At 35.1% G+C, this 25,452-nt stretch overlaps 1 protein-coding gene and 1 long non-coding RNA gene across 3 annotated transcripts in view; one reads left to right on the top strand and one right to left on the bottom strand.

Moving 5' to 3' along the window:
- LOC102965354 (zona pellucida binding protein) overlaps positions 1–25,452 on the bottom strand; it is a 115,283-nt gene that overhangs the window by 56,066 nt on the left and 33,765 nt on the right. For both annotated transcript variants that reach the window (XM_042963221.1, XM_042963214.1), the window contains one exon: positions 5,828–5,904. In XM_042963221.1, coding sequence (XP_042819155.1) covers positions 5,828–5,904 — 77 coding nt within the window. The remainder of the gene's footprint in view (positions 1–5,827; positions 5,905–25,452) is intronic.
- Positions 1,874–25,264, top strand: LOC122232820. Its single transcript, XR_006210229.1, has 2 exons — positions 1,874–2,006; positions 24,740–25,264. It is a non-coding gene; the product is annotated as an uncharacterized LOC122232820 (long non-coding RNA).

The following is a 25,452-nucleotide window of genomic DNA, read 5'->3' on the forward strand; positions in this document are numbered from 1 at the left end:
AGCCACAATAAATGGGAAAACAGTCCATGCTCATGGGTTGGAAGAATTAATACTGTCAAAATGTCCACACTACCCAAAGCAATCCACTTATTAAATGTAAAACCTGAAGCCATAAAACTCCTGGTAGAAAAGATAAGGGGTAAGCTCCTTGAGATCGGTTCTGACAATGACTTTTTTGGATTTGATACCAAACACCAAAATAAACAAGTGAAACTGCAGCAACCCTAAAGGCTTCTCTATAGCAAAGAACACCAGCAATAAATAGGCAACCTATGGAATGGAAGGAAACAATTTTAAATCATGTATCTGTTAAGGGGTTAATATCCAAAATATATATATAAGAACTCCTACAAGTCAATAAAAACAATGACAAAAAACACAATTACAATATGGGCAGAAGTTCTGAACAGACATTTTTCCAAAAAACAAAAAAAAGGCTTACAAATGGCAAACCCATACATGGAAAGGTGCTCAATGTCACTGATGATAAGAGAAAGGCACATCAAAACTACCACGAAATATAACCTCACACCTGTTGAAAAAGGCTATTATCAAAAAGACAAGAAATAACAAGCACTGGCAAAGATGATGAGATAAATGAAAACCTTGTGGGCTATTGGTGGGAATGGAAGTACAGCCACTAAAAACCACAGAAAAGTTCCTCAAAAAATTGAAAACAGAACCACCAGATAATTCAACAATTTTATTTCCAGGTATATATCCGGGAAGTCACTATCTCAGAAAGATATGTGCACCCCCATGTCCACTGCAGCATTTACTTATACACCCAAGACACGGAAACAACCTAAGTGTCCATCAATGGATAAACAGGTAAAGAAAACACGGTGTGTGTGTGTGTGTGTGTGTGTGTGTGTGTGTGTGTGTGTATTTACATATATATATATTTACATATGTATATACACACACACATATATATATACACATATATATACATATATATGTGTGTATATACATATGTAAATACACATATATATTACATATATATACATATATATGTGTGTATATATATATGTAAATACACATATATATATTACATATATATACATATATATGTGTGTATATATGTAAATACACATATATATTACATATATATACATATATATGTGTATATATATGTATATGTATATATACATATATATACGTATATATGTATACATGTATACGTATATATGTATACATGTATACATATATACGTATATATGTATATATGTGTATATATACGTATATATATGTGTATATATATATATGTAAATACACACACACATATATACACACAGTGTATATATGTGTGTGTATGTATATACATATATGCAACCATTAAGTAAACACACACATATACACACATGTAAAATAAGAGGAAATCCTACCATCTGCAACAACATGGACGGATCTTAAGGGCATTATGCTAAGTAAAATTAAGAAAAAGAAAGAAATACTGTCTGAATTCACTTATATGTGCAATCTTAAAACAATCAAAGTTGGGCAGGGGATGAGATGTGTCAACAGGTGATCAAATGGCACAAAGCTCCAGTTACAGGAGTCCCCTCTTACCATGGAGGATACATTCTAAGATCCCCAATGGATGCCTGAAACTGTGGCTGTTACTCAACCCTACGTATGCCATGTTTTGTCCTATACATACATCCCTATGGTAGAGTTGAGTTTATAAATTATATCACAATAAGGGATTAACAACAACAATAAGATAGAACAATTATAATAATGTACTATAACACAAGTTATGTGAAAGTAGTCTCTTTATCTGTCTCTTAAAATATCTTATTGCACTCTACTTGCCCCCTTCTTTCTCCTGTGATGATGTGAGATGATACAAAAGCACATGTGACGAGATGAAGTGAGGTGAATAATGCAGGCATTGTGACACTAATGACCTACTGACAAACATGAGAAAGGAAAATTATCTGCTTTGGGGCCATAGTTGACCACTGGTAACTGAAACCATGGAAAGTGAAACCGTAGATGTGGTAAGACAACTGTATAAAATAAATAAGTCTGGGGAGGTCATGTACAGCATGGTTACTCTGGTAACAAAAATGTACTGTATATTTGAAAGTTGCTAAGATAATACATCTTAAAATTCTCATCACACATACACACAAAATCAGCAACTCTGTGTGGTTATAGATGTTAATTTAGTGTAATAATAGTATTGCAATATATACATACATCAAGTGATTATGTTGTAAACCTAAAACTGACAGCAGTATCACGTTACATGTCAGTTGTATCTCAATATAAATAAACATAGATAGACAAAATGAAACTCTGAAAATACACACAAAGAATGAAAAAGAAAAAGGGGAACAAAATTACAAAAGAAAGGGAAAATAAGGAAACAATAGTAAAATAATAGGCATAAATCCAATTATATCAATAATGACATTAAACTTTACTGGAATAAATACTCCAATTAAAGACGTTTTTATTGAGAATAGAAAGGGGTCAATTATATGTTGTCTATAAGAAACATGCATTTTAGATATAAGGACATAGATAATTGAAACCAAATGGTTAGAAACGTATCCCTGGCAAACCGTAAGCACAGAATCACTGAATTAATAATATTAATTTCAGATAACATTTGAGAGCAAGGGTTAAAGGGGACATTTTATAAGGATAAAAGCACAAACTGTGGTTTTTAGTTTGAAGGTCTTCCATGTTTTCTGCTAAACTTATAATGAAGATATATGGGGTTTTTTCAATAAAGGCAGAATTAGTATTAACACAATTGAACAAATATCCATAACATAATCTCTCAGTAAACTAGAAATAGAAAGGAGCTTCCTTGATCTGGTAAATGGCATCTATGAAAACTTGGAGCTAACAATGTATTTAATAGTGAAGGACTAAAATGCTTTTCCCCTAAGATCAGGAACAAGAAAAGGATACCTACTCTTATGACTAAATACTGTAAAATCTGGCCATTCAAACAGGATCAGTAAAGAAACAAAAGGTATAAAAATCAGGAAAAAAACATAAACAAAAACACAGTCTCTATCTGCATATGACACGGTGGTTTATATAGAAAATCCTAAGTAATCTTTAAAACAACTACTATAGCAAATGAATTTAACAAGGTGGCAAATACAATACGCAAATATACAACATGCAAACATCTACTGAAAACTGAAACTGACAAATGAATTTTTTAAATATTCCATTTAAGACAGTACCAAAAAAAAAAAAAAAAGAAACCCTACAAAATACTTAGGAATAAATTTAGCAGAAAACATGCAAGGCATTTAAACTAAAAACTGCCAAAAAAAAAAAAAGTGAATTTTTTAAACCTAAATAAACATGGAAAAACTAACATGATCAGGTATAGGAAAACTTCGTATTATTAAAATTTCACTTCTCACCAACTGACTGGGAGATATATGGAAACTCCAATCAGAATCTGGGGCATTTTTCATTGTTTTTAGAAACTTGACATGCTGATTTAAAATTTTTAGAAACAGGGGCACCTGGGTGGCTCAGTTGGTTGAGTGTCCAACTTAGGCTCCAGCCATCATGATCTTGGGGTTCCTGAGTTCCAGCCCCATGTCAGCTCACTGCTGTCAGCACCTAGCTGCTTCGGATCCTCTGCCCCCCTCTCTCTGCCCCTCCCCCACTGGTGCTCTGTCTCAAAAATAAAAACATTAAAAAAATAAAAAATAGACATTTTTGGAAATACAAAGGACCTAGAAAATATAAAACAATGTTGAAAAGGAACCAAGATAAAATACTTATACTACCTGACATCAGATTTGCTGTAAAGGTACAGTGATGAAGAAAGTATGGCACAGGATTAACAAACAGATCAATGCAAGAGAACAGTGGAAAAACAGTGCATCTAAGAAGAAACAGAACATACTCGGATCAAATCTTCAAAGAGCCAGATAGACAGATCTTCACTGCAGCAAATATGCCAAGATAAGTTTGAATTTACCATAGTTGGGGGAAAATTTCAAGTTACTTAGATCTTTCTAAGTTCAAAGAAGTGTATTTATAGTAATAAATAAGAAGCTAATGCAAAATGAAAAGGCCCTAAAGTTGAAAACCGAATCAAATGAACACTAAAGCAGATAATATTAAATAATTTTTCAGATCTGCAAATGAAGGCCCCAGAAATGCTTCTTTGAAAATACTTTGGCCTGGAAATTCTGAATTCTTTTTTTTTTTAAGTTTATTTATTTTTTGAGAGAGAGAAAAGCATTAGCTGGGGAGGGGCAGAGGGAGAGAGGGAGACACCGGGAGCCTGATGCCTGCTCAAATTCACCTACCAGGAGATCATGACCTGAAGTGAAGCTGGATGCTCAAAGGAATGAGCCACCCAGGTGCTACTGAAATCTTTTTATTATTATGCTAACCATTACACTGCTATTACACTACCATCAAGCCAGAAAAGCACCAGTCTTTATTTTGAGATAATAAACAAAAAGAGACCATTTTATGCCCAGAAAAGAAAGAAAAGAAGGACAACAGGAAGGAGGACAGAAGAGAAAAAAGGAAGCAAAGGGACAGATGAATAGCAAAAAAAAAAAAAAAAGTATCCAAATGAAAGGAAAAGTCACAGGGCAGAATGTTCCAGGGGCAACCTAATATAACCAAATAACATTCTAAACGAACAAATGGAGTTAATAAAATTGCAGACCTTTCTTATTACAAGCTTCATGGATTGCAGAATTTGATTTTTTGTTTCTACTTAAAAAGTAGAAATAAAATTGACTCTCAATGTTAAATGACGTAAGGAAACTACAAATGGGTAGCACCATGAGATCACCTTGAAGAAAATTAATAAAATGTGTCCATTTCCTTCCCTACTCCTAATTCCCAGGCTTGAACACACATTCCCACTCCATCACCAAAGAAATGAAGGTTTATGACTATGTAAAAGTTTGAAGATTGGTAGAAGTCTAAAAGATGTGTTAATAATAAAGGTTAGCACAGTACCCATGGATTAAGAAATAAGATTAAAAAAATAAGACTTACTGCTCTCTGTTCCTGGTGCCCCATAACATAACTCCTATTTCAAAAGTTAAAAAAAAAACCAAAAAAACAAAAAAATTATCCCATAGGTGAAAGATAACCCCTAAGGAAAAATTTTAAATGGAAATACTTGAAAACATACTTACTAAGCGCAAGTTAAGAAATCATCCCCTTCAATCAATTTCACTGAGCAAAAGTAATGGATATTGACCTGAATATGCAATACCTGTACCTTGAACAGGAAACCCTTACAACTATCATAATGTAAATAATTTTATATTCTAAGTATTCAAACATATCACCTTTCTACAAAGTGCTTATGATCACTGAAGAGTCATTAGAGACAGGAAAACACTGTTGTATGTTACATACGTAGAGTATAATGTTAGAGAGAAAAGTACATTAAAATACCTGCTGGGAGTTTCAGCATAATTTTTAGCCTAAGCACTGAGAGGACTCTATGTGATTTAATTATAATTACATAGATATACACATACACACTAATATACATATATACATATACATAGTATATATAACATACTAACATATGTATGTATACATATACACTAATTACATGGAACAACAAATAAGGCCAATAAGTAGAAAAATCATCTTTCTTAATATAGTCACAAGATGCTAAATTCTAAAGCTTTTCATAAAAATAACTCTATTGTCATTTATTATTTGAAGTTTTATTTTTATTGTTGAACTTCCTAAGTGCAGGGTTGGATTTGACGTGTTCTAAAACAGCTGAAGTGCTTACTTACACACTGAGCATGTTCATGGTGTTTTCTTTCTCCAGCCTCACATAACATACCTTAGACAGTCTTTTGGAAGATTCACAATTATGGTCTGCACATGGCTTAGGTCCTTTTTCAGTGTCTAGAGATGAAACTGAGAAAATACATTTTATTTTATCATGGGCCCAAAGTACTGTATCATAATATTAAAACTGGCTTTTGAAATATAAAACAGATGATTTATCTAATACTTCTCTTCCACTCGTAATTAAGCAATTTTCCTAATGTTAAACTACTCTTTTTAGCTACAAACCTAAGCCAAAAAGTTTTTTTAATATGAATCAGGAAAACCTCACTATTACATTGATCCTAAGAATTAATAATAACGATAGTAACAATAACAATGCCTGATCATAACAATAAAGACTAGAACAGAAACGTATGAAATAAAGAACAGAAAAATCATAGAAAAGCTTCACCAAAGTAAGAGTTAGTTGCTCCTCTGAAAAGGAAACAAAATTGGCAACCTCTTAGGAAAGCTAACCAAGGAAAAAAGAAATGTCCCAAACCAACAAAATTATAAATAAACAAGGAGACACTATAACCGATAACATGGGAATTCAAAGGATCATTAAGAGACTACCATGAATAACTATACCTTACTTGACTGAGGAATATGGAAGATATAAAAAATTTGCAAAGACATAAAAACCAAAAGGGGAGTAAGAAAAAGAGAACTTTAGAGATTTCTATTAAATAATATTTCTAAATTACCTCATCAACCTAATTACCAGGGTTCTAAAACCCTCAGTTACTTCACTATGGACCAAAATATACAAAGTCTGATTTCTACCCCTAGGTCTATCACCAAGAAACCCAGGCACATTATTTACTATCTCCTTGAGACTTCTGCTCTCTGCTCTGTAAAACAACAGGCTAAATATTATGATTTTGACATTCTTTCCAGTTGTAAAAATAAGATTTAAAATATAAATATGTCAGGGGCGCCTGGGTGGCTCAGTCAGTTGAGCGTCTGACTTCAGCTCAGGTCATGATCTCACAGCAAGTGAGTTCGAGCCCCATGTCGGGCTCCATGCTGACAGCTCGGAGCCTGGAACCTGCTTTGGATTCTGTGTCTCCCTCTCTCTCTGTCCCTAACCCACTCGCATTCTGTCTCTGTCTCTCTCAAAAATAAACAAACATTAAAAAAATTTTTTAAATATAAATATGTCGCTCTTAACAATCTAAGCTCTTCTCTAACCACAAGCAATCATGACTTATTTTACTTTCTCCAAATTCTCAATCATATCCTACCCATTAGCCATTCTAGAATGTTTCCTAGATATACTCTGTGTTGTCTTTATACATGACTTTTAAGTTGCTATTCTGCATGGAATTCTTTTAAAACACCAATAATTTCATGGGTCTCCTTAACTGTTTATCTCCTAATGACATCTCTACTTTCATAGCACCCAAAGAACACCTGGAATTTCCGCCACAGTATTTGCTATACTACTGTTACATGACATCTTCCTTTAAGTAGAATATGACCTTCTTGAAGAAAGATCCTTGCTCTATATTATTGACTTTGCCTGATATGTTATGTAAAATATGTTGGATGGATAAGTGTTGATACGAAGGTAATAAAATTGACCACAGAAGTACTAATAAATGCAGAATACACTTGTAGAATATTGGGCAATCTTCATTATTTCAGTATTCTTTTTTATTTTTATTTTTTTAAGTTTATTTATTTTGACAATTACAATTGAGAGAGAGCATGCACGGACAGGGGAAAGGAGAATCCCAAGCAGACTCCATGCTGTCAGTGCTGAGCCCAACGCAGGGCTCGATCTCACGAACCGCAAGATCATGACCTGAGTGGAAATCAAGAGTTGAACACTTAACCAACTGAGCCACCCAGGCGCCCCTTCAGTATTCTCCCCAAACCAGACACATTATGTAACTTCCCTGCTTTCATCTGAATTAATATCACAAAGAATTATCAAATATCACAAAAAAGACAAACCACATCTGGGTGATTTTATAAAAGCAAACAGAACAAGATGTTTGAGCTGAAGGAGACCTCCAAGTAGGGTTGTAGATTTGGAGGGGGAAAAAAAAAAAAAAGGAGGTTTTTTTTTTTTTTTTTTTTTTTTTTATGGACTATTTTTACTTTAAATCCTTTTAAAATGAGGCAATCCTAAAACCAGACCCAGGAAATGTAAAATTTCTAAATGTATGTATCAAAAATATACAATGGAGTTAAAGAAAGCATTTTCAAATTGTAGCCAAATATTTAAAATATTATTCACCCAAGGTAATGCTTGCTTTTGAAGCCACTGCTCATGAAGTAATTCAGAAGACGGTAGACCAGAGTCTACCAATTTAACATAATATGATTATGAGATCAGATCATCATGAAGATACACAATTTTATTTTTTTAACTTTTTAATGTTTATTTTAGAGAGAGAGACAGAGCGCCAGTGGGGGTAGGGCAGAGAGAGAGAGGGAGACACAGAAACCGAAGCAGGCTCCAGGCTCTGAGCTGACCTGTCAGCACAGAGCCTGATGCAGGGCTTGAACTCACAAACTGTGAGATCATGACCTGAGCTGAAGTTAGATGCTTAACTGACTAAGCCACCCAGGTGCTCCCACAATTTTATTTTTAATTTAAATCCTTATAAAAATTTTAAGGCAAATAAAAAAATTCATTAAAATCTACTATTTATTACGCTAAATCAAAATTGTTGGAAATAGTAACACAGAATCAACAGAAATTATCCAGTCTTCAGGATCAGTCAGTACGGACAGTGATCAATCAAGTCACCAACATGTAGAATGTTTAAGTTAAAATCCAGTACAAAGCTAGTAAGGGCCAACGGGCAGTATAGTTTCCTCCACCACGTTAGATAAACCACATAACGCTCACACTCCCTAGATCAGTTCACTCAATCAGTTCTCTGGATCTGAGACAGCACAATTTCTTCCTGAACTCCTGCCTATGATATACCTGCTTTACTTAGGCTAGATGGCTAACCTCACCCTGTATGAAACTATGCACCCTGTTTTGTTTTTTAAGATTAAACTTTCTATCAAATGAAACAATGAAAAAGAAACGATGTCAGTAATATGGTGATTTAGGATACTTCAAGCCATGTCCTACCACAGAAATGCTGACAAAAATAACCCAAAACAGAGTCAACTTTGCTGAAACTCTGGAAAATAGCTGAATTTTTACAATTAGAAGAATCAAATGGTTTTTCAATCAATGGTCTCTGAATCATTGATTCAAAAGAACCTGAATCAAGGGAAGTTGACTTAAGCACAGCACTTAAGGAATCTCTTATCAGAACACTAACATCAAGCTAAAGGACATGAGACCTGAGAGATCACACACAACAAAGAACGGTCTTTGCAAAGGTGGTTTAGATAAGTCACTAAACCAACAACCACAACACCTATAAACAATAACAACAGACACAAAAGAGGTGGAAGAATCTGGTTTCATGGTAACTACCGGTTAGAATATTAAAAATGTACAGTTTTCAAAAAAAAAAAAAATTACAAGGAATGAAAGAAGACAGTATGAACCATTCACGAAAACAAACAAACTATCCCTGAGGAAGCACAGAAATTTTAATTATTAGACAAATAAATATTCCATACCAACTGGATTGAATATACTCAAAGAGCTAAAGGAAATAATGAACAGAGAACAACAACAAAAAGGAAAATGATTTCTCAACAAATATATCATATTAATAAAGTAAAAGATTACATAAAAGGAGACCAAACAGAAATTCTGGAACTAACAATTACAACAACTAAAATGAAGAACTCACTACAGGTTTTCAATTGATCTTGTGAAAGAAAGAACCTGTGAATTTGAGGATAGGAAAACTGAGAGTGTCCAGTTAGAGGAGCAGGAAGAAAAAGTAGGAAAAGAACTGAAGGCCTAAGAGACTGTTGGACTTCAGGTGTACTAACATAAGCATAATGGGGGTCCTAGTTGAGAAAAAAAAAAAAAGAAAAAGAAAAAGAAAGAGAAAAAGAAAAAGACTTGAAGAACACTTGAAAAAATAATAGACAAAAGTGTCCCAATTTGATAAAAGACATGAATCACATATCCAAAAAGATCAATGGAATTGAAGCAGGATATATGCAAGGGATTCAACAGTGAAAAAGATTATAACCAAACTGTCAAAAATCAAAGAGATAATCTGGAAAGCAGAAAGAGAGAGAGAGAGAGAAGAAAAAAAAAAAACTTGTCACTTCAAGTGCATAAAAAGATTAATCGCAGATTTCTTGTAAAAAAAACCATGGAGGTTCAAAGGCAGTGAGATAACATATTTAAAACATTAAAAGAAAAAATGCTTTCAACCAAGAATCCTGGAAAACTAGCATTCAGAAATGAAGAAGAAAGTAAAATATTCCAAACACAGTGTTTGAGACATTAGATAGTAACAGGACAACAGATAATAATTTGATGCTATACAAAGAAATAAATAACAGTTGTAAAGTTAACTACACAGGTGAAAGGCAATATTGCTGTATTTTTATTTTTTAACTCCACTTTTTTCATGTATATGATTAAAAATAAATACATAAGACAATAGTCATAAATCTATGTTAATGGTAAACAACGTATATAAAAATGCAATCACTGAGCACACCATAGAGAGGAAGGAACAAACTATCCTGGAGCAGAGTTTTGGTACACTGCTCATACTAGGCTAGTATTAATCCAAACTATATAGTTATACATTCAAGATGTTAATTGTAAAACGCACGGTGGCTGCCAAGAGAGTAACTAGATACGTTCAGAAAAGGAAATGAGAATAAAACCAAAATGGTATTTTATAGTCAATTAAACACAAAAAAATCAGTAACAGAAGCATTAAGAAAACAAAAAAGATCTGAGAGAACTACTCGTTTACAGTCCACCATGAAAGGAACCTGGATGCCATCACTCCCATCCTCGTAAGAGGTACACACACTGAAACTCACAAACTCTTCTTTGATTCACCAAGTAAGTAAGGTCTCCGGGAAAACTGCTGTCCACAAAATTGTAGAGAAAAATGGGTGGATACAGGTTAACTATTGCTCACCAGGAGAAGCCCCAAGAGCCGGCCAGGGGAACTAGTACCAGTAAGAAAACTGTAATTCAGAATCTGTTGAAGGCTCACAGCGAGCAAACTCAAGTATCAGAAACTCTAGGGGAGTTCTGTCTTACAGGGTCCTCCACAGGTTCGTAAGTGTAGGCCTCCATTCATCCCAAGAGGTTCTCCCGTATAAAACAACCCTCCTGAAGATGAGGAAAAAAATCAGAGTAGGTGTGGATAAAGTCAAAATTCTGTACAAACAAATGGAAATATTGAAGAGACAGGAAACTAAAAAGCAATCCTGGAGCTGCTAAGTATGAGAACTGAAGTGAATAACTGATCTGAAGGCAGATTTGATCAGGCAGAAGAAACAAATCAGCCAACCTAAAAACAGAACATTAGAAATTATCAAATCTAAAGAAAAGAAAAAAAACGAGGGAAAGTGATCAGAACTTAAGAAAACTTTTGAACATCATCAAATGGACCAAAATCTACACTGTGGGAGTCCCAGAAGGAAAAGAAAGTGACAGAGAAAGTATTTTAATAAACAGTGGCTTAAAACTTCTCAAACTTGATGAAATCATGAATATAAACATCTAGAAGCTCAACAAATACCAAGTAAGGTAAACTCAAAAAGACTCACATGAGGCCACATTATAATGAAGCTTCTGAAAGACAAAGAATCATGAGAGCAGGAAGAGAGAAGTAACCTGTCACATACAACGGATCCTCAATAAGGTTCTGAGCAGATTTCACATAAAAGCTTTTAGAGGCCAAATGTCCCGGGCTGATATAATAAAAGTGCTAAAAGTTGTTTTTTTTAAATGTCAACCAAGAATCTGGCAACATGCAAAACTGTCTTTCAAGAGTAAGGGAGGAATTAAGACGTTCCCAGATGAACAAAAGCTGAGGGACTCTGCTACCACTAGATCTGCCCTCCAAGAAATGGTCAAGGGAGTCGTACAGGGTGAAAGGAAGGACACGAGACAGAAATTCAAAGCCATGTGAATAAAGATCTCAATAAAGGTCAATGTATGAGTGATGCTAAAAGCTGCTATTATTGTAAGACTGGATTATAACAGTAATATTGACATGATTAAAAAACAGCCTAAAGGTAGTATGACTGCAACGTTGTTTTGTAACTTCACATTTTACTTTCTAAACAATTTGAGAGACTAAATTCATTTGAAATAATTATTAGTTTATATTTTGGGTCAATATGTAAAGTCATAATTTTATGTCATCAACAACTGAAAGGGGTGGGAAAAGAACTGTTGAAGGAGAGTTTCCAGACGGTACTAACATTATGCTGGTATAAATTCAAATTAGCGTTATGACATTGGGATGTTAAATGTAACTCCCATTTTGTCAACAAAGAAAATACCTATAGAACATACACAAAAGAAAATAAAGCAAGCTTTAAACATTTAAGTACAAAAAGTCAACTACACACAAAAGAAGACTGTAATTGGGGTGCCTGGGTGGCTCCGTTGGTTAAGAGTCTGACTCTTGACTTAGGCTCAGGTCATGACCTCACAGTTCGTGAGATGGAGCCTGGTGTCCAGCTCTGGGCTGACAGCGTGCGATTCTCTCCCTCTCTCTCTGCCCCTGCCCCACCTGCACATGTGCTCTCTCTCTCTCTCTCTCAAAATAAATAAACTTAAAAAAGAAAAAAAGAAGAAGAAGAAGGCTATAATGAAGAAAATGAGGAACAAAATAGAAAACAAGAAGCAACATGGCAGAAGTAAAGCCTGTACTATGGGTAATCACTTTAAAAGTAAATGAATTAAACTCTCAACTCAAAAAACAGGGATTGACAGAATGAATAAAACAGCCATAATCCAACAACGTGCTCTCTGCAAGAGGCTCACTTTAGATACAAAAACACAAGTACACTGAAAGTGGAAGGATGGAAAATGATACTCCACGAAAACAGTAACAAAAAGAGAGCAGGGGTGACTACACAAATATGAGACAAAATAAGCTTGAAATCAAAAAAGGGTATAAAAGAGAACATTATATATTAATAATAGATTTAATAGAGTGGTAATATGTAAAAATTATAAACATGTATGCACCTAATTCATGTACCTAATACCAGACTATGACAATTTCTAAAGGAAAACAGAACTGAGAAGAGAAACCCAGGATTGGTGGACTTCAATGGCAAATTCTTACAACAATTTAAAGAAGAATCAATACCAACCCTTCTCAAACTCTTCCAAAAAGCGGAAGAGGAAGGAACACTTCCAAATTCATCCTATGAGGCCAGCATCACCATAACACAAAAAGCAGACAAAGATACTATAAGAAAAGAAAATAATAACAGATCTGTATCACTAATAAACCCTGATGCACAATTCCTCAACAAAATACTAGCAAACTGAATTCAGGAGCATATTCACAGAGTAATACACCATGATTAAGTGGGATTTACTACCAGAATGCAAGGATGGATCAACATACAAAAAGCAATGTAAGACACCACATTAACAGAACAAAGGGGCTAAAAACACACATGCCCATCTCATTTGATGCAAAAAAGCCATTTTACAAAATTCAACACCCTTTCATGAAAAAAAGTCTCAGCAATATAGAAGCAGGAGGAAAATCCCACCATATAATAAAAGATACACACACACACCCACACCCACACCCACACACACACACACACCAACAACAGCCAAAATCATATTCAGTGGTAAAAGACTAAAAGCTTTTCCTTGAAGATGAGGAAAAAAACAAGGATGTGGACTTCTGCCATTTCTGTTCAACAAAGTACTAGAAGTTCTAGCCAGTGCAGTAAGGCAAGAAAAAGAAATAAAAAGTATCAAACTGGAAAGGAAGTGAAATTATTTCTATTCACGGATGATATAACATTATATGTAGAAATAAAGATTCCAGAAATAAAACTATACAAACAAATAAATTCAACAAACTTGCCAGATACAAAGTCAGGTGCATTTCTAAAACTACACCCAATAGTATGAAGAAGAAATTATGAAAACAATTTCATTTACAATAGTATAAAAAAATACTCAGGAATTAACCAAGAAGGTGAACAACTTACATGATGAAAATTATAAAGCACTGATGTGAGAAAATGAAGAAGACAAAAATAAATGGAAATATGCCCATGTTCACAGATCGGAAGACCTAATAGGGTTAAACTGTCAACACCACACAAAGCAGCCTATAGATTCCGTGCAATCATACCAAAATTCCAATGATGTTTTTGTAAAAATAGAAAAACCCACCCTAAAATTCATATGGAATCACAAGTGACTGGAATAGCCAACACAATCTTGAAAATGAACAAAGCTGAAAGCGTCACAATTCTTGATTTCAAAACTTATTAAAAAAACTATAGCAACCAAAACAGCATGGAACTGGCATAAAGATAGTCATACGGACCAGTGGAAGAGTTAGACACGAAGAAAGCCCTCACATATACAGTCAAATGATTTTTGATAAGGGTGCCAAGATGATTCAATGGGGAAAGGAAAGTCTTTCCAACAAACGGTGCTGGGAAAATGGACATCCACAGGTAAGAGAATGAATTTGAACCTTTACCTAATACCATATACAAAAATTAACTCAAAGTAGATCAAAGGCCTAAATGTAAGATCCAAAACGCTGTCAGAAGCAAGTATAGGGCAAAAGCTTCACAGCACTGGATGTGGCAATGATTTCTCACATATGGCACCAAAGGTATGGGAAATAAAATAAACTAGACAAACTTCATGAAAAGTTGAAAAATTGTACATCAAAAGACAACATTAGTAGAGTTAAGAGCAATGTACAGAATGGGAGAAACTACTTGCAAATTGAGATCTGATAATAGATTAATATACAGAATACACAGAAAAATCATAAAACTAAATAAAAAGATACCAACCTGGTTCAAAAATGGACAATGGAACCGAACAGACATTTCTTTCTAGAAAATGTACAAACAGCCAATAAACTCATGAAAAGGTATTCAAGAATCATTGATTATTAAGTAAATGCAAACCAAAACTATAATGAGATGCTGCCTCGTACCCATTAGAATGGTTATTATGAAAATAAAAAAAATGGGGCACCTGGATGGCTCAGTCAGGTGAGTGTCTGACTTCGACTCAGGTCATGATCTCACAGTTCGTGGGTTCAAGCCCTGTGTCGGGCTCTGGGTTGACAACTCACAGCCTGGAGCCTGCTTCGGATTCTGTCTCCCTCTCTCTGTGCTCTCTCTTTCTCTCTCTCAAACATAAATAAATAAGCATTAAAAAAAAAAAAAAGAACTAGTGCTGGTGAAGATATGGTGAATGAGAACTCCTACGCACTGTTATTGAGAATGGTAAATGTTGTAGCCACTGTGGAAAACTAAAGCAGTTCCTTAAAGAAATCAATACAGAATTACTACATTTATAAGTATACACTTACAACAATCCAGCAAATCTACTTATAAGTATCACTCCAAACAACTGAAGGCGGGGTCTCAAAGAGATACGCGTACACTCATAAGCAGCATTATTCACAACAGCTAAGCTTGAAAGCAAGCTAAGGGCCTTCAGTGGATGAATGGATAAGCAAAATGTGTGTGTGTGTGTGTGTGTGTGTGTGTGTGTGTGTGTGTGTACATGAAATATTACTCAGCCTTAAAAAGGAGGGACATTCTGACATATGTAACAACATGAATCAACCGTGGGGACATTACAGTAAGTGAAATAAGCCAGTAACAAAAAGAAAATGACTGTATGATTCCACTTATATGAGATCATTAAAATCACAGCAATAGAAAGTAGAATGATGGATGCCTGGGGCTGCGAAGAGAATAGGGACTTTATTTAATGAGGATAAAGAATCAGTTTTCTACGATGAAAAGGGTTTTGGAGATGGATGATGATGACAATGACACAAAACCATGAATGTATTTAATACCACTTATCTGTGTATTTGAAATAGTGAGGGCAAATTTTATGTCATGTGTATTGGACCACAATAAAAAATAGAAACTATTTTCAAAAGTATTAAGCCAACCTTCTCTTCAGGAACCATGCAAGCAAGAAGAGAGTAGAGTGAGTAAATCTAAGTATTGAAAGAAAAACTGCCACCAAACTAAAAGGCTGAATCCAGTGCAATTATCCTTCAAAACTGAAGAAGAAAAAAAGACTTTCTCAGATAAACAAAACTTGAGAAAATCTGTCACCAGAAATGCTGCCTGGCAAGAAATGTGAAAAGAAGTTCTTCGCAGAGAAGGAAAACAACATATGTCCAAAACTTGTATCTAAATAAATATCATTAGAGAAGTAAAAAGTGAAAGTAATATTAACATTAAACGGACAATAAATAGCTTGTTCCAAATAATGTGAACATCGTACAGTGGATTAAAGCTTAGGGACAATTAAGTACACAGTAGTGTTGTTGTAAGGGGAAGGGAGAACAAATCTGGGAATTCTGTTATAAGAAAACCGAATCATACGTATGCTCAATTAAAAGCAGAGAACACAGAAAAAGTAAAGACAAAAAAAGAAACAAAAGACAAGGGGCAGCAAACACAAAACAGTAACTAATGTGGCGGATCTCAATTCAACCCCATCCATACTGATTTTGAGTCAACGGTTTAAATATACCAATTAAAAAGACCGTCAGAATGAATTTTCAAAAAAAACCCCACCTAATTATATCTCATCTTCAAGAAACCCACTTTAAACACAAAGACACTGGTAGATGAAGATTAAAGGGGTAAGGGAAGATATACACACAAACTCAAATCAAAAGAAAGCTGGAACAGTAATATTAATTTTCATTGTAGATAAAACATCAGGAAAAGAAAAGTTATCACAATTAAGGTTATTATATGTGATAAAAGTGTCATTTTTCCAAGAAGACAGACAATCCTTAACGAGTACAAGCCTAATAACATAGTATGTAGAAATGGGAGGCCAAAACTAATAAAATCACAAGGACTCTGCTAATAGAGATGGGCACTTCAACAACTCTGATCAATCTGTGACAAATCCAGAAGGTAAAATATCAGTAACAACACAGTGGACCTGAAGAGCAACATCAATCAAATGCATCCAACTGACAATTATAGGATGCCTCATCCAGCAGGAGAATACAAATTCTTCTGGAGCACATGCACCTTTCACCACAACAGACAACACTCCAGACCACTGGACACGTTTTGAAAAATGTTTTGAAAGAGGAACGATACAATACATGCTCTCAGGCTGCAACGGAATTAAACGAGAAATACATGATAGAAAGAGAGCTGGAAGATTCTTGTACCTTAAACAACAGACCAATATATACCACATGAATAAAATAAGTCCCGATCAATTTTCAAATATTCTGGACCAAATGAAAGTAAATATACAACTTATCAATACAACTTATCAAAATTTGTAGGATACAGTAAAAGCAGGGCTTAGAGAGAAATTTATAGTACTGAACTCAAATACTAGAAGAGAAGAACAATTTATTTTTTTTTATTATTTTTTTTTTAATTTTTTTTTTTTCAACGTTTATTTATTTTTGGGACAGAGAGAGACAGAGCATGAACGGGGGAGGGACAGAGAGAGAGGGAGACACAGAATCGGAAACAGGCTCCAAGCCATCAGCCCAGAGCCTGACGCGGGGCTCGAACTCACGTACCGCGAGATCGTGACCTGGCTGAAGTCGGACGCTTAACCGACTGCGCCACCCAGGCGCCCCTAAGAGAAGAACAATTTAAATTAAATAATTAAAGTTTTTATCTTAAGGAAACCAAAAAAGGACAAATTCAATCAGAAGAACAGAAATATAAAATTCAGAATGTGTACTTGTGATGAACACCAGGTGTTGCATGGAAGTGCTGAATCACTATATTGTACATCTGAAACTAATACTACACATCATATGTTAACTAACTGGAATTTAAATAAAAACTTAAAAAAATGCAAATTAGAAAAAAATTTAAAAACACTGAGTAACTGGAATCAATAATAAAATTCAGGGGAATTAGAAAAGCAAAAACAAAACCAAAAACAAACAAAACCAAAAACCAGAAATCAAGAAAATTAAAATCAGAAAATCCGTATAGAAAATCTGTAATCAAAAACAGCAGAAAGAAGGAAACAATACAAAATAGAACAGGTATAAACAAAATAGAGAATAGAAAAAAACAATAAAATCAAGGAAAACAAAAAAAGTTGGTTCCTTAAAAAGATCTACAATATTGATCACCACCTAACCAAAGAAAAAAAGAAATTATGGGGCGCCTGGGTGGCTCAGTCGGTTAAGCGTCCGACTCCGGCTCAGGTCATGATCTCGCAGTCCGTGAGTTTGAGCCCCGCGTCGGGCTCTGTGCTGACAGCTCAGAGCCTGGAGCCTGTTTCAGATTCTGTGTGTCCCTTTTTCTCTGACCCTCCACCGTCCATGCTCTGTCTCTCCCTGTCTCAAAAATAAATAAACGTTAAAAAAAAATTACAAAAAAAAAGAAAAAAAGAAATTAAAGACAGGAATTACTACCTATCTACCTTTCATAAATAAAAAGAATTATAAGAGAATATTATGTATAACTATATGCAAAAATATGATACCCTAGATGAAAGAGATGAAAATATAAACCACCTAAACTGAGTCACAAAGAAACATAAAATATGAATAAGCATATAACAACAACAAGAAAAGATCAAATAAGTAATTAACAAACTCCCAATAAAGAAAAGCCCAGGATTCAATGGCTTCAGTGGTATATTCTATCAAGAGTAATTAGAGAAACTCTCAATGTCTTCTGGAAGAATAGAAAAGGGACACTTCCTACCTAATTTCATGAAGCCAACATTACCCTGACACCAAAGCCAGAAAAGGACATCACAAGAAAACTCTGGGCCAATTTATGAATGCAAACATTCTCCATAATATAGTAATGAACAAATTCCAGTAGCATACGAAAGGAATTTAAACCCTAACTAAGTGGGATATTTCCCAGGAATGCAAAGACAGTTCACCATATGAAAATCAAAAATTATAACACATGCATTCATAGAAGGGGTAAAAAAAAAAAAAAAAAAGGATAATCTCATTTGATAAAGAAGAAACATCTGACAAAATCTGACAGTTTCATGATAAACACACTCAAACTTGGAATTGAAATGAACTGCTTCAACCTGATGAAGAACTTTTATGAAAAGCCCATAGCCAATATTATATTCAATAGTGTGAGATGTAAGCTTTCCCTCTAGGATTACAAGCAATTCAAGGATGTTTACTTGTGCCACTTCTAATAAACAGTATACTGGACAGGCTAGCAAAATCAATTTGGCAAGAAAAAGAGATAAAAATTATACAAGTTGAAAACCAAGAAGCAAAGCTATTGTTATCCTCAGGTAACATTATCTTCTATATGGAAAAAGCTAAAAATTCCAAGCACAGACACAAAAAAACACAGAGCTAACAAATTAATTCAACCAAAATGCAAGAAAACACACAAAAATTAGTGAATTTCTACACACTAGCAATGAACAATGTCAAAATAAATTACAAAATGCACTCACAACAGCATCAAAAAGAACAAATAAGTACATAGTGATAAATCCATCAAGAGGTGCAATACTTAATACACTGGAAAGTACAAAACATTGCTGAGAGAAATTAAAGAAATCTGCTATGGCCTCAATATGTGTATCCACCCCCCAAATTCGATTCTTGAAATCCAAATGCCCAATGTGATGATATTAGGAGGTGGGGGTCTTTGGGAGGTTCTTAGGTCACGAGAGTAGTGCTTTTAGCCATGGGTTTACAAGTACTCTTGCAAAAGTCCCTCCAGAGAGATACCTGGCTTCTCCTGCTATGTAAGAATATAATGAGAAGTCTGCACACCTGAAAAGCATCCTTCCTGAACATGATGGCACCCTGATCTCAGAATTCCAGCTTCCAAAAATGTGAGAAATAAATTTCCACTGTATTTTTTTAAATGTTTATTTATTTTTGAGAGAGAGAGAGAGAGAAAGAGCATGAGCAGGGGAGGGGCAGAGAGAGAGAGACACACACAAAGAATCCAAACCAGGCTCCAGGCTCTGAGCTGTCAGCACAGAGCCCGACGCAGAGCTCGAACTCACAGACCACGAGATCATGACCTGAGCCGAAGTCAGACGCTTAACCGACTGAACCACCCAGGCACCCCTCATTTCCATTGTTTATAAGCTACCCAGTCCACGGTATTTTGTTACAGCAGCTCAACAGTCTAAGACAAAGTCCTAAATAAATGGAAAGATATCCTGTATTCGCAGATTGGAAGACTTAATACTGTTAAGGTGTTAATACTATTTAAAGCTATTGGTGGGTTCAGGGCATTCCCTACCAAAACCCTAATGGCCTTTTCTGGCAAAAATGGAAAGACAGATGCTAAAACCCATGGAACTGCAACCAACTTCAACTAGGCAAACCAACGTTGAAAAGAAGAACAAAATTGGAGGACTCTAATTTCCAAGGTTCAAATCTCACTACAAAGTACTATCGAAAGCTTATGATCAAAACAGTGTAGCGGGGCACCTGGGTGGCTCAGTCAGTTGAGCTTTGGCTCAGGTCACGATCTCACAGTTCGTGAGTTCAAGCACTGCATCAGGCTCGCGCACAGCCCACTTTGGATCCTCTGTCCTCTTCTCTGCCCCTACCCTGCTCACACTCTTTCTCTCAAAAATAAACATTAAAAACAAAACACAACAAAAACAGTGTGGTATTGGTCTAAGGACAGGCATACAGAACGATGAAGTAGAAGAGTCTAGAAATAAACCCATATATCGGTGGCTGGCTGACTCTCAACAAAGGTGCCATAACAGTGCAATGGGGAAGACCACAGGCTCTTCAAAGAATGGCGCTGGGACAACTGAACATCCACACTTAAGTGAAGACTGGGTCCATATTTCACAGTATATAAAAAATATTTACTCAAAATGAATCTTCGACATTTAGAAGATAAAATTTCAAATTCTTGAAAGAAAACAAAGCAGTATACATCAACAAAAAAGATCTCCAACAAACAACCTAACATGACACTTCAAGGAACAAGAAAAAATAAAAATAAAAAACTTGTCTTCACATTAGAAGAAAGACAAAAAGAAAAATTAAAGCAGGTATCTTCTTTGGAGAAATGTCTATTCATGCCTTCTGCCCATTTTTTTGATTGAATTATTTGGTTTTGGGCATTGAGTTTTACAAGTTCTCTACAAATTTTGGATACTGACCACTTATCAGATGTATCATTGGCAAATATCGTCTCCCATTCTGTAGGTTGCCTTTTAGTTTTTGTTGATTGTTTCCTTCACTGTGCAGAGGCTTTTTATTTTTATGTAGTCCCAATAGTTCATTTTTGCCTTCATTTCCCTTGCCTCAGGAGACATATTTTGAAAGAAGTTACTATAGCCAATGTCAATAAAGTTACTGCCTGTGTTCTCTTTTAGGATTTTTATGGTTTAAGGTCTCACTTTTAAGTATTTAATACATTTTGAATTTATTTTTGTGTACAGCGTAAGAAAGTGGTCCAGTTTCATTCTTTTGCATGTAGCTGTCCAGTTTTCCCAACACCATTGTTGAAGAGATGGTCTTTTTCCCACTGGATATTCTTTCCTGTTATGTCAAAGATTGATTGACCATATAGCCATCAGGCTTATTTCCAGATTTTCTATTCTGTTCTAGTGATCTATGTATCTATTTTTGTGTCAGTACCACACTGTTTTGATCACTACAGTTTTGTAATGTAACTTGAAGTCTGGAATTACGATGCCTCCAGCTTTGCCTTTCTTTTTCAAGATTGCTTTGGCTGTTTAGGGTCTTTTGTGGTCCATACAAATTTAAGGATTGGTTCTTCTAGTTCTACGAAAAATGCTGTTGGTATTTTGATAGGGACTGCATTAAAAGTGTAGACTGCTTTGGGTAGTATAGACATTTTAACAATATTTGTTCTTCCAATCCAGAGGGGAGGTGGATGGGGGGATGGGCTAAATAGGTGATGGGGATTAAAGAGTGCACTTGTCATGATGAGCACCAGGTGATACATGGAAGTTGAATTACTAGGCTGTACACCTGAAACTAATATAACACTATGTGTTAACTAACTGGAATTAAATAAAAACGCAAAAGAAATTAAAGCAGAAATAAATGGAATAGGGAACATGAAAAATAAAACAAATTATTAACAAAAAGAAGAGCTGGTTCTCTGAATTATTTTTTTTTATGTTTATTTCCTTTTGAGAGAGAGAGAGAGAGAGAGAGAGAGAGAGAGAGAGAGAGAGAGAAAGCATTAGCAGGGGAAGGGCAGAGAGAGAAGGAAGCACAGAATCTGAAGGAGGCTCCAGGCTCCATGCTGAGCTGTCAGCATAGAGTCCGACATAGGGCTCAAACTCACGAATGGTGAGATCATGACCTGGGCTGAAGTCAGATGATGCTTAACTGACTGAGCCACCCAGGTGCCCCCGGTTCTTTGAAAAAATAACAAAATGGATAACCTTTAGCTAGACAAGCAAAAAAAAAAAAAAAAAAAAAAAAAAGACAGATCCCAAATAAATAAAATTATAAATGAATCTGGAGACATTACAACTGATACCAAAGAAATACAAAGGATCATTAAAGGTGGCTATGAATAACTATACACCAAGAACTAGACAACCTAAAATAAATGGATCCATTCTTAAAAACATATAGCCTAACAGGGCTGAATCATGACAAAACAGAAAATCTGAACAGATCAACAACAAGTAGAGAATTGAATCTGTCACCAAGACCTCCCCAAACAGAAAAATACCAGGACCAGATAGCTTCACTGGCAAATTCTGCCCAATATTTTTAAAACCTCAACGTCAATCCTTCTCAAACTCTTTTAAAAAACTGAAGAAAAGGTAACATGCCCAAGCTCATTTTACATGGCCACTGTTATCCCTGATACCAAAGCCAGATACAGACACTACAAGAAAAAAAACTACAGACCAATACCCCTGATGAATACAGAAGGAAAGATTCTCAACAAAACACCAGCAAGCCAACTTCAATAGCACCTTAAAAGCTTCGTACCCCATGATCAAGTAGGAGTCATCTCTGGGATGCAAGGATGGTTCAACGTATGCAAATCAACAAGTATGATGCATCACATGAATAGAATAAAAAAATCCTATGAGTATCCCAGTAGATGCAAAAGTGTTTGGCAAAATTCAATAGTCATTCACAATTAAAACTCCCAACAAATCAGGTCAGAAGGAAAGTACTCCAACATATTAAAAGCCTACAGCTAACATCATACTCAATGGTAAAAGGTTGAAAGATTTTTCTCTAAGATCAAGAACAAGACAAGGAGGCCTATTCTCACCATTCCTATAGTAACAGCATTAGAAGTCCTGGCCCGAGCAATCAGGCAAGAGAAAGAAAAGGCATCTGAATCAAAACAGAATGAGTAAAAACGTCTGTGCCTGCAGATGATGCAATCATACTTACAGAAAATGCAAGAGACTCCACCAAAAAAATTGTTAGACCTAATAAATGAATTCAGTAATGCTGCAGAACACAAAATCAACATACAAACATAAATTGCATTTCTATACAGTAACAAGTTACTTTAAAAGAAATAAAGAAAACAATGCCACTCATAATAATATCAAAAACAACAATATAATTAGGAATAAATTTAAACAATAAGGTAAAAAGATCTGTACACTGAAGGCAGTAAGATATTGATAAGGAAACTGAAGACTCACAAATAAGTAGAAAGATATCCCAGGTTCATAAGGTTAAGAATCAACATTGTTAAAATGTCCATACAACCCAAAGCAATCTATGGATTCAATACAATCTTTATCAAGATTCCACCAGCATCTTTTACAGAAATATAAACACTCAAATTCTTATGGGACCACAAAGAATCCTGAATAACCAATGTACTTCAGGGAAAGAAAAAAACTGGAGGCAATACACTTCTAATTTCAATGTATATTACAAAGGTACGGTAATCAAAAGAGTATGGTATGGACATAAAACACATATCTATGGAACCGAGTTGAGAGCCCAAGAAATAAACTCATGCATATAAGGTCAAAGGAGCCAAGAATACTCAATGGAGAATAGGTAGTCTCTACAATAAATTGTACTGGGAAAACCAGTCACATGCCAGAGAATTAAACTGGACTCTGATCTCATGCCAATCTCAACCATTAATTTGAACTGAAGATTTAAATGTAAGACCTAAACCATAAAATTCCCAGAAGAAAACATACAAAAAAGCTCTTTAGTGAACATGCCAATGACTTTATGAATATGACAGCCAAAGCACAAGCAATGAAACCAAACCAAAACATGGACCTATATCAAACTAGAAAACTTCTTCACAGTAGAGGAAACGATTGTGTGTAAGGATGTATCCATACAGACACAATGGAACAGCATTTATCTGTGAAGAAAAAGCAAATTCTACCATCTGCAACAAAGTGGATGGACCTTGAGGGCATTGTGCTGAGTGAAATTAAGTCAAACAGAGAATGACAAATACTTTCATCTCATTTACATGTGGAATCTACAAAAACCACTCATAGGAACAGAGAACTGACTGGTGGATGCTGGGTTAGAGGGTAGGGCCTGAGGGAAATGAATGAAGTTAGACCAAGGATACAAACTTCTAGTTAGAAGATGAATAAGCATATGGATATAATATAGAGCATGGTGAATACGGTTAACAATAAGGTATATTTGAAAGTTGCTATAAGAGCAGACTGTAAAAGTTCTCACCACGATAAAATAATAAGATAAAATAAACTGTATGTGAGATGATGTGTTCACTTTACTGTGGTAATCATGTTGTAATATATATGTGTATCAAATCCTTATTCCTTACTTCTTCAACTTACGTAATGTTACGTATCAATTTATTTCAGTAAAGCTGGAAAAAGAAATACTGGATGAAGGACGTGAATATACTTTTCTCCAAAAAAGAATACACACAAATGGCTAGTAAGCACATGAAAAGGTGCTCGGCATCATTAGTCATTAGAGAAATGCGTCTCAAGCCCACCGTGCCTTGTTTCCATTACCATCATTTTTCTCTTATAGGTTCAACTATACTTCCAAGGTTTTCTAAGGACTATTAAATGCCTAATAACAGCACCTATTAAATACACTGGGTAAAAGACCTCATGACTCATGAATGCTAACAGTGGGTCCTTGAAGAGCTGAAGAACCAGTCTAACTGTGATACTTTGTCTCAGCAGCTGCAGAATAACTTTCACAATTTTTCTGGAGAAGGAGAAAAGCAGTAAGGAAGATAAAAAAAGACAGTGAAAATGGGGCTGAACTTCTCTTCTTCTTTTCCTGTAAAGCTTCACACCTCTCAGGTGTGTCTAAAAATTTAATCCTAGATGTCCAAAAAAAAAAAAAAAGAGAGAGAGAGAGAGAGGGGTGAATACAAACACCAGCAAGAGAGGAATCAAGGACAGAGTAAAGAAGAAAGAAAGGAGTACGGCAAGCAAGATCATTTGAGATGGAAAGGGGACGGAGTCAATTGCCATGGGACCCAGTAAAATACACCGACAGTTATTCCAAAGTGCTCATTCATCAACAAGCCCTTTATATAAGTCTAAAATCAATTCCT

This window comes from Panthera tigris, chromosome A2 (assembly GCF_018350195.1).
Source record: "Panthera tigris isolate Pti1 chromosome A2, P.tigris_Pti1_mat1.1, whole genome shotgun sequence".
NCBI lineage: Eukaryota > Metazoa > Chordata > Mammalia > Carnivora > Felidae > Panthera > Panthera tigris.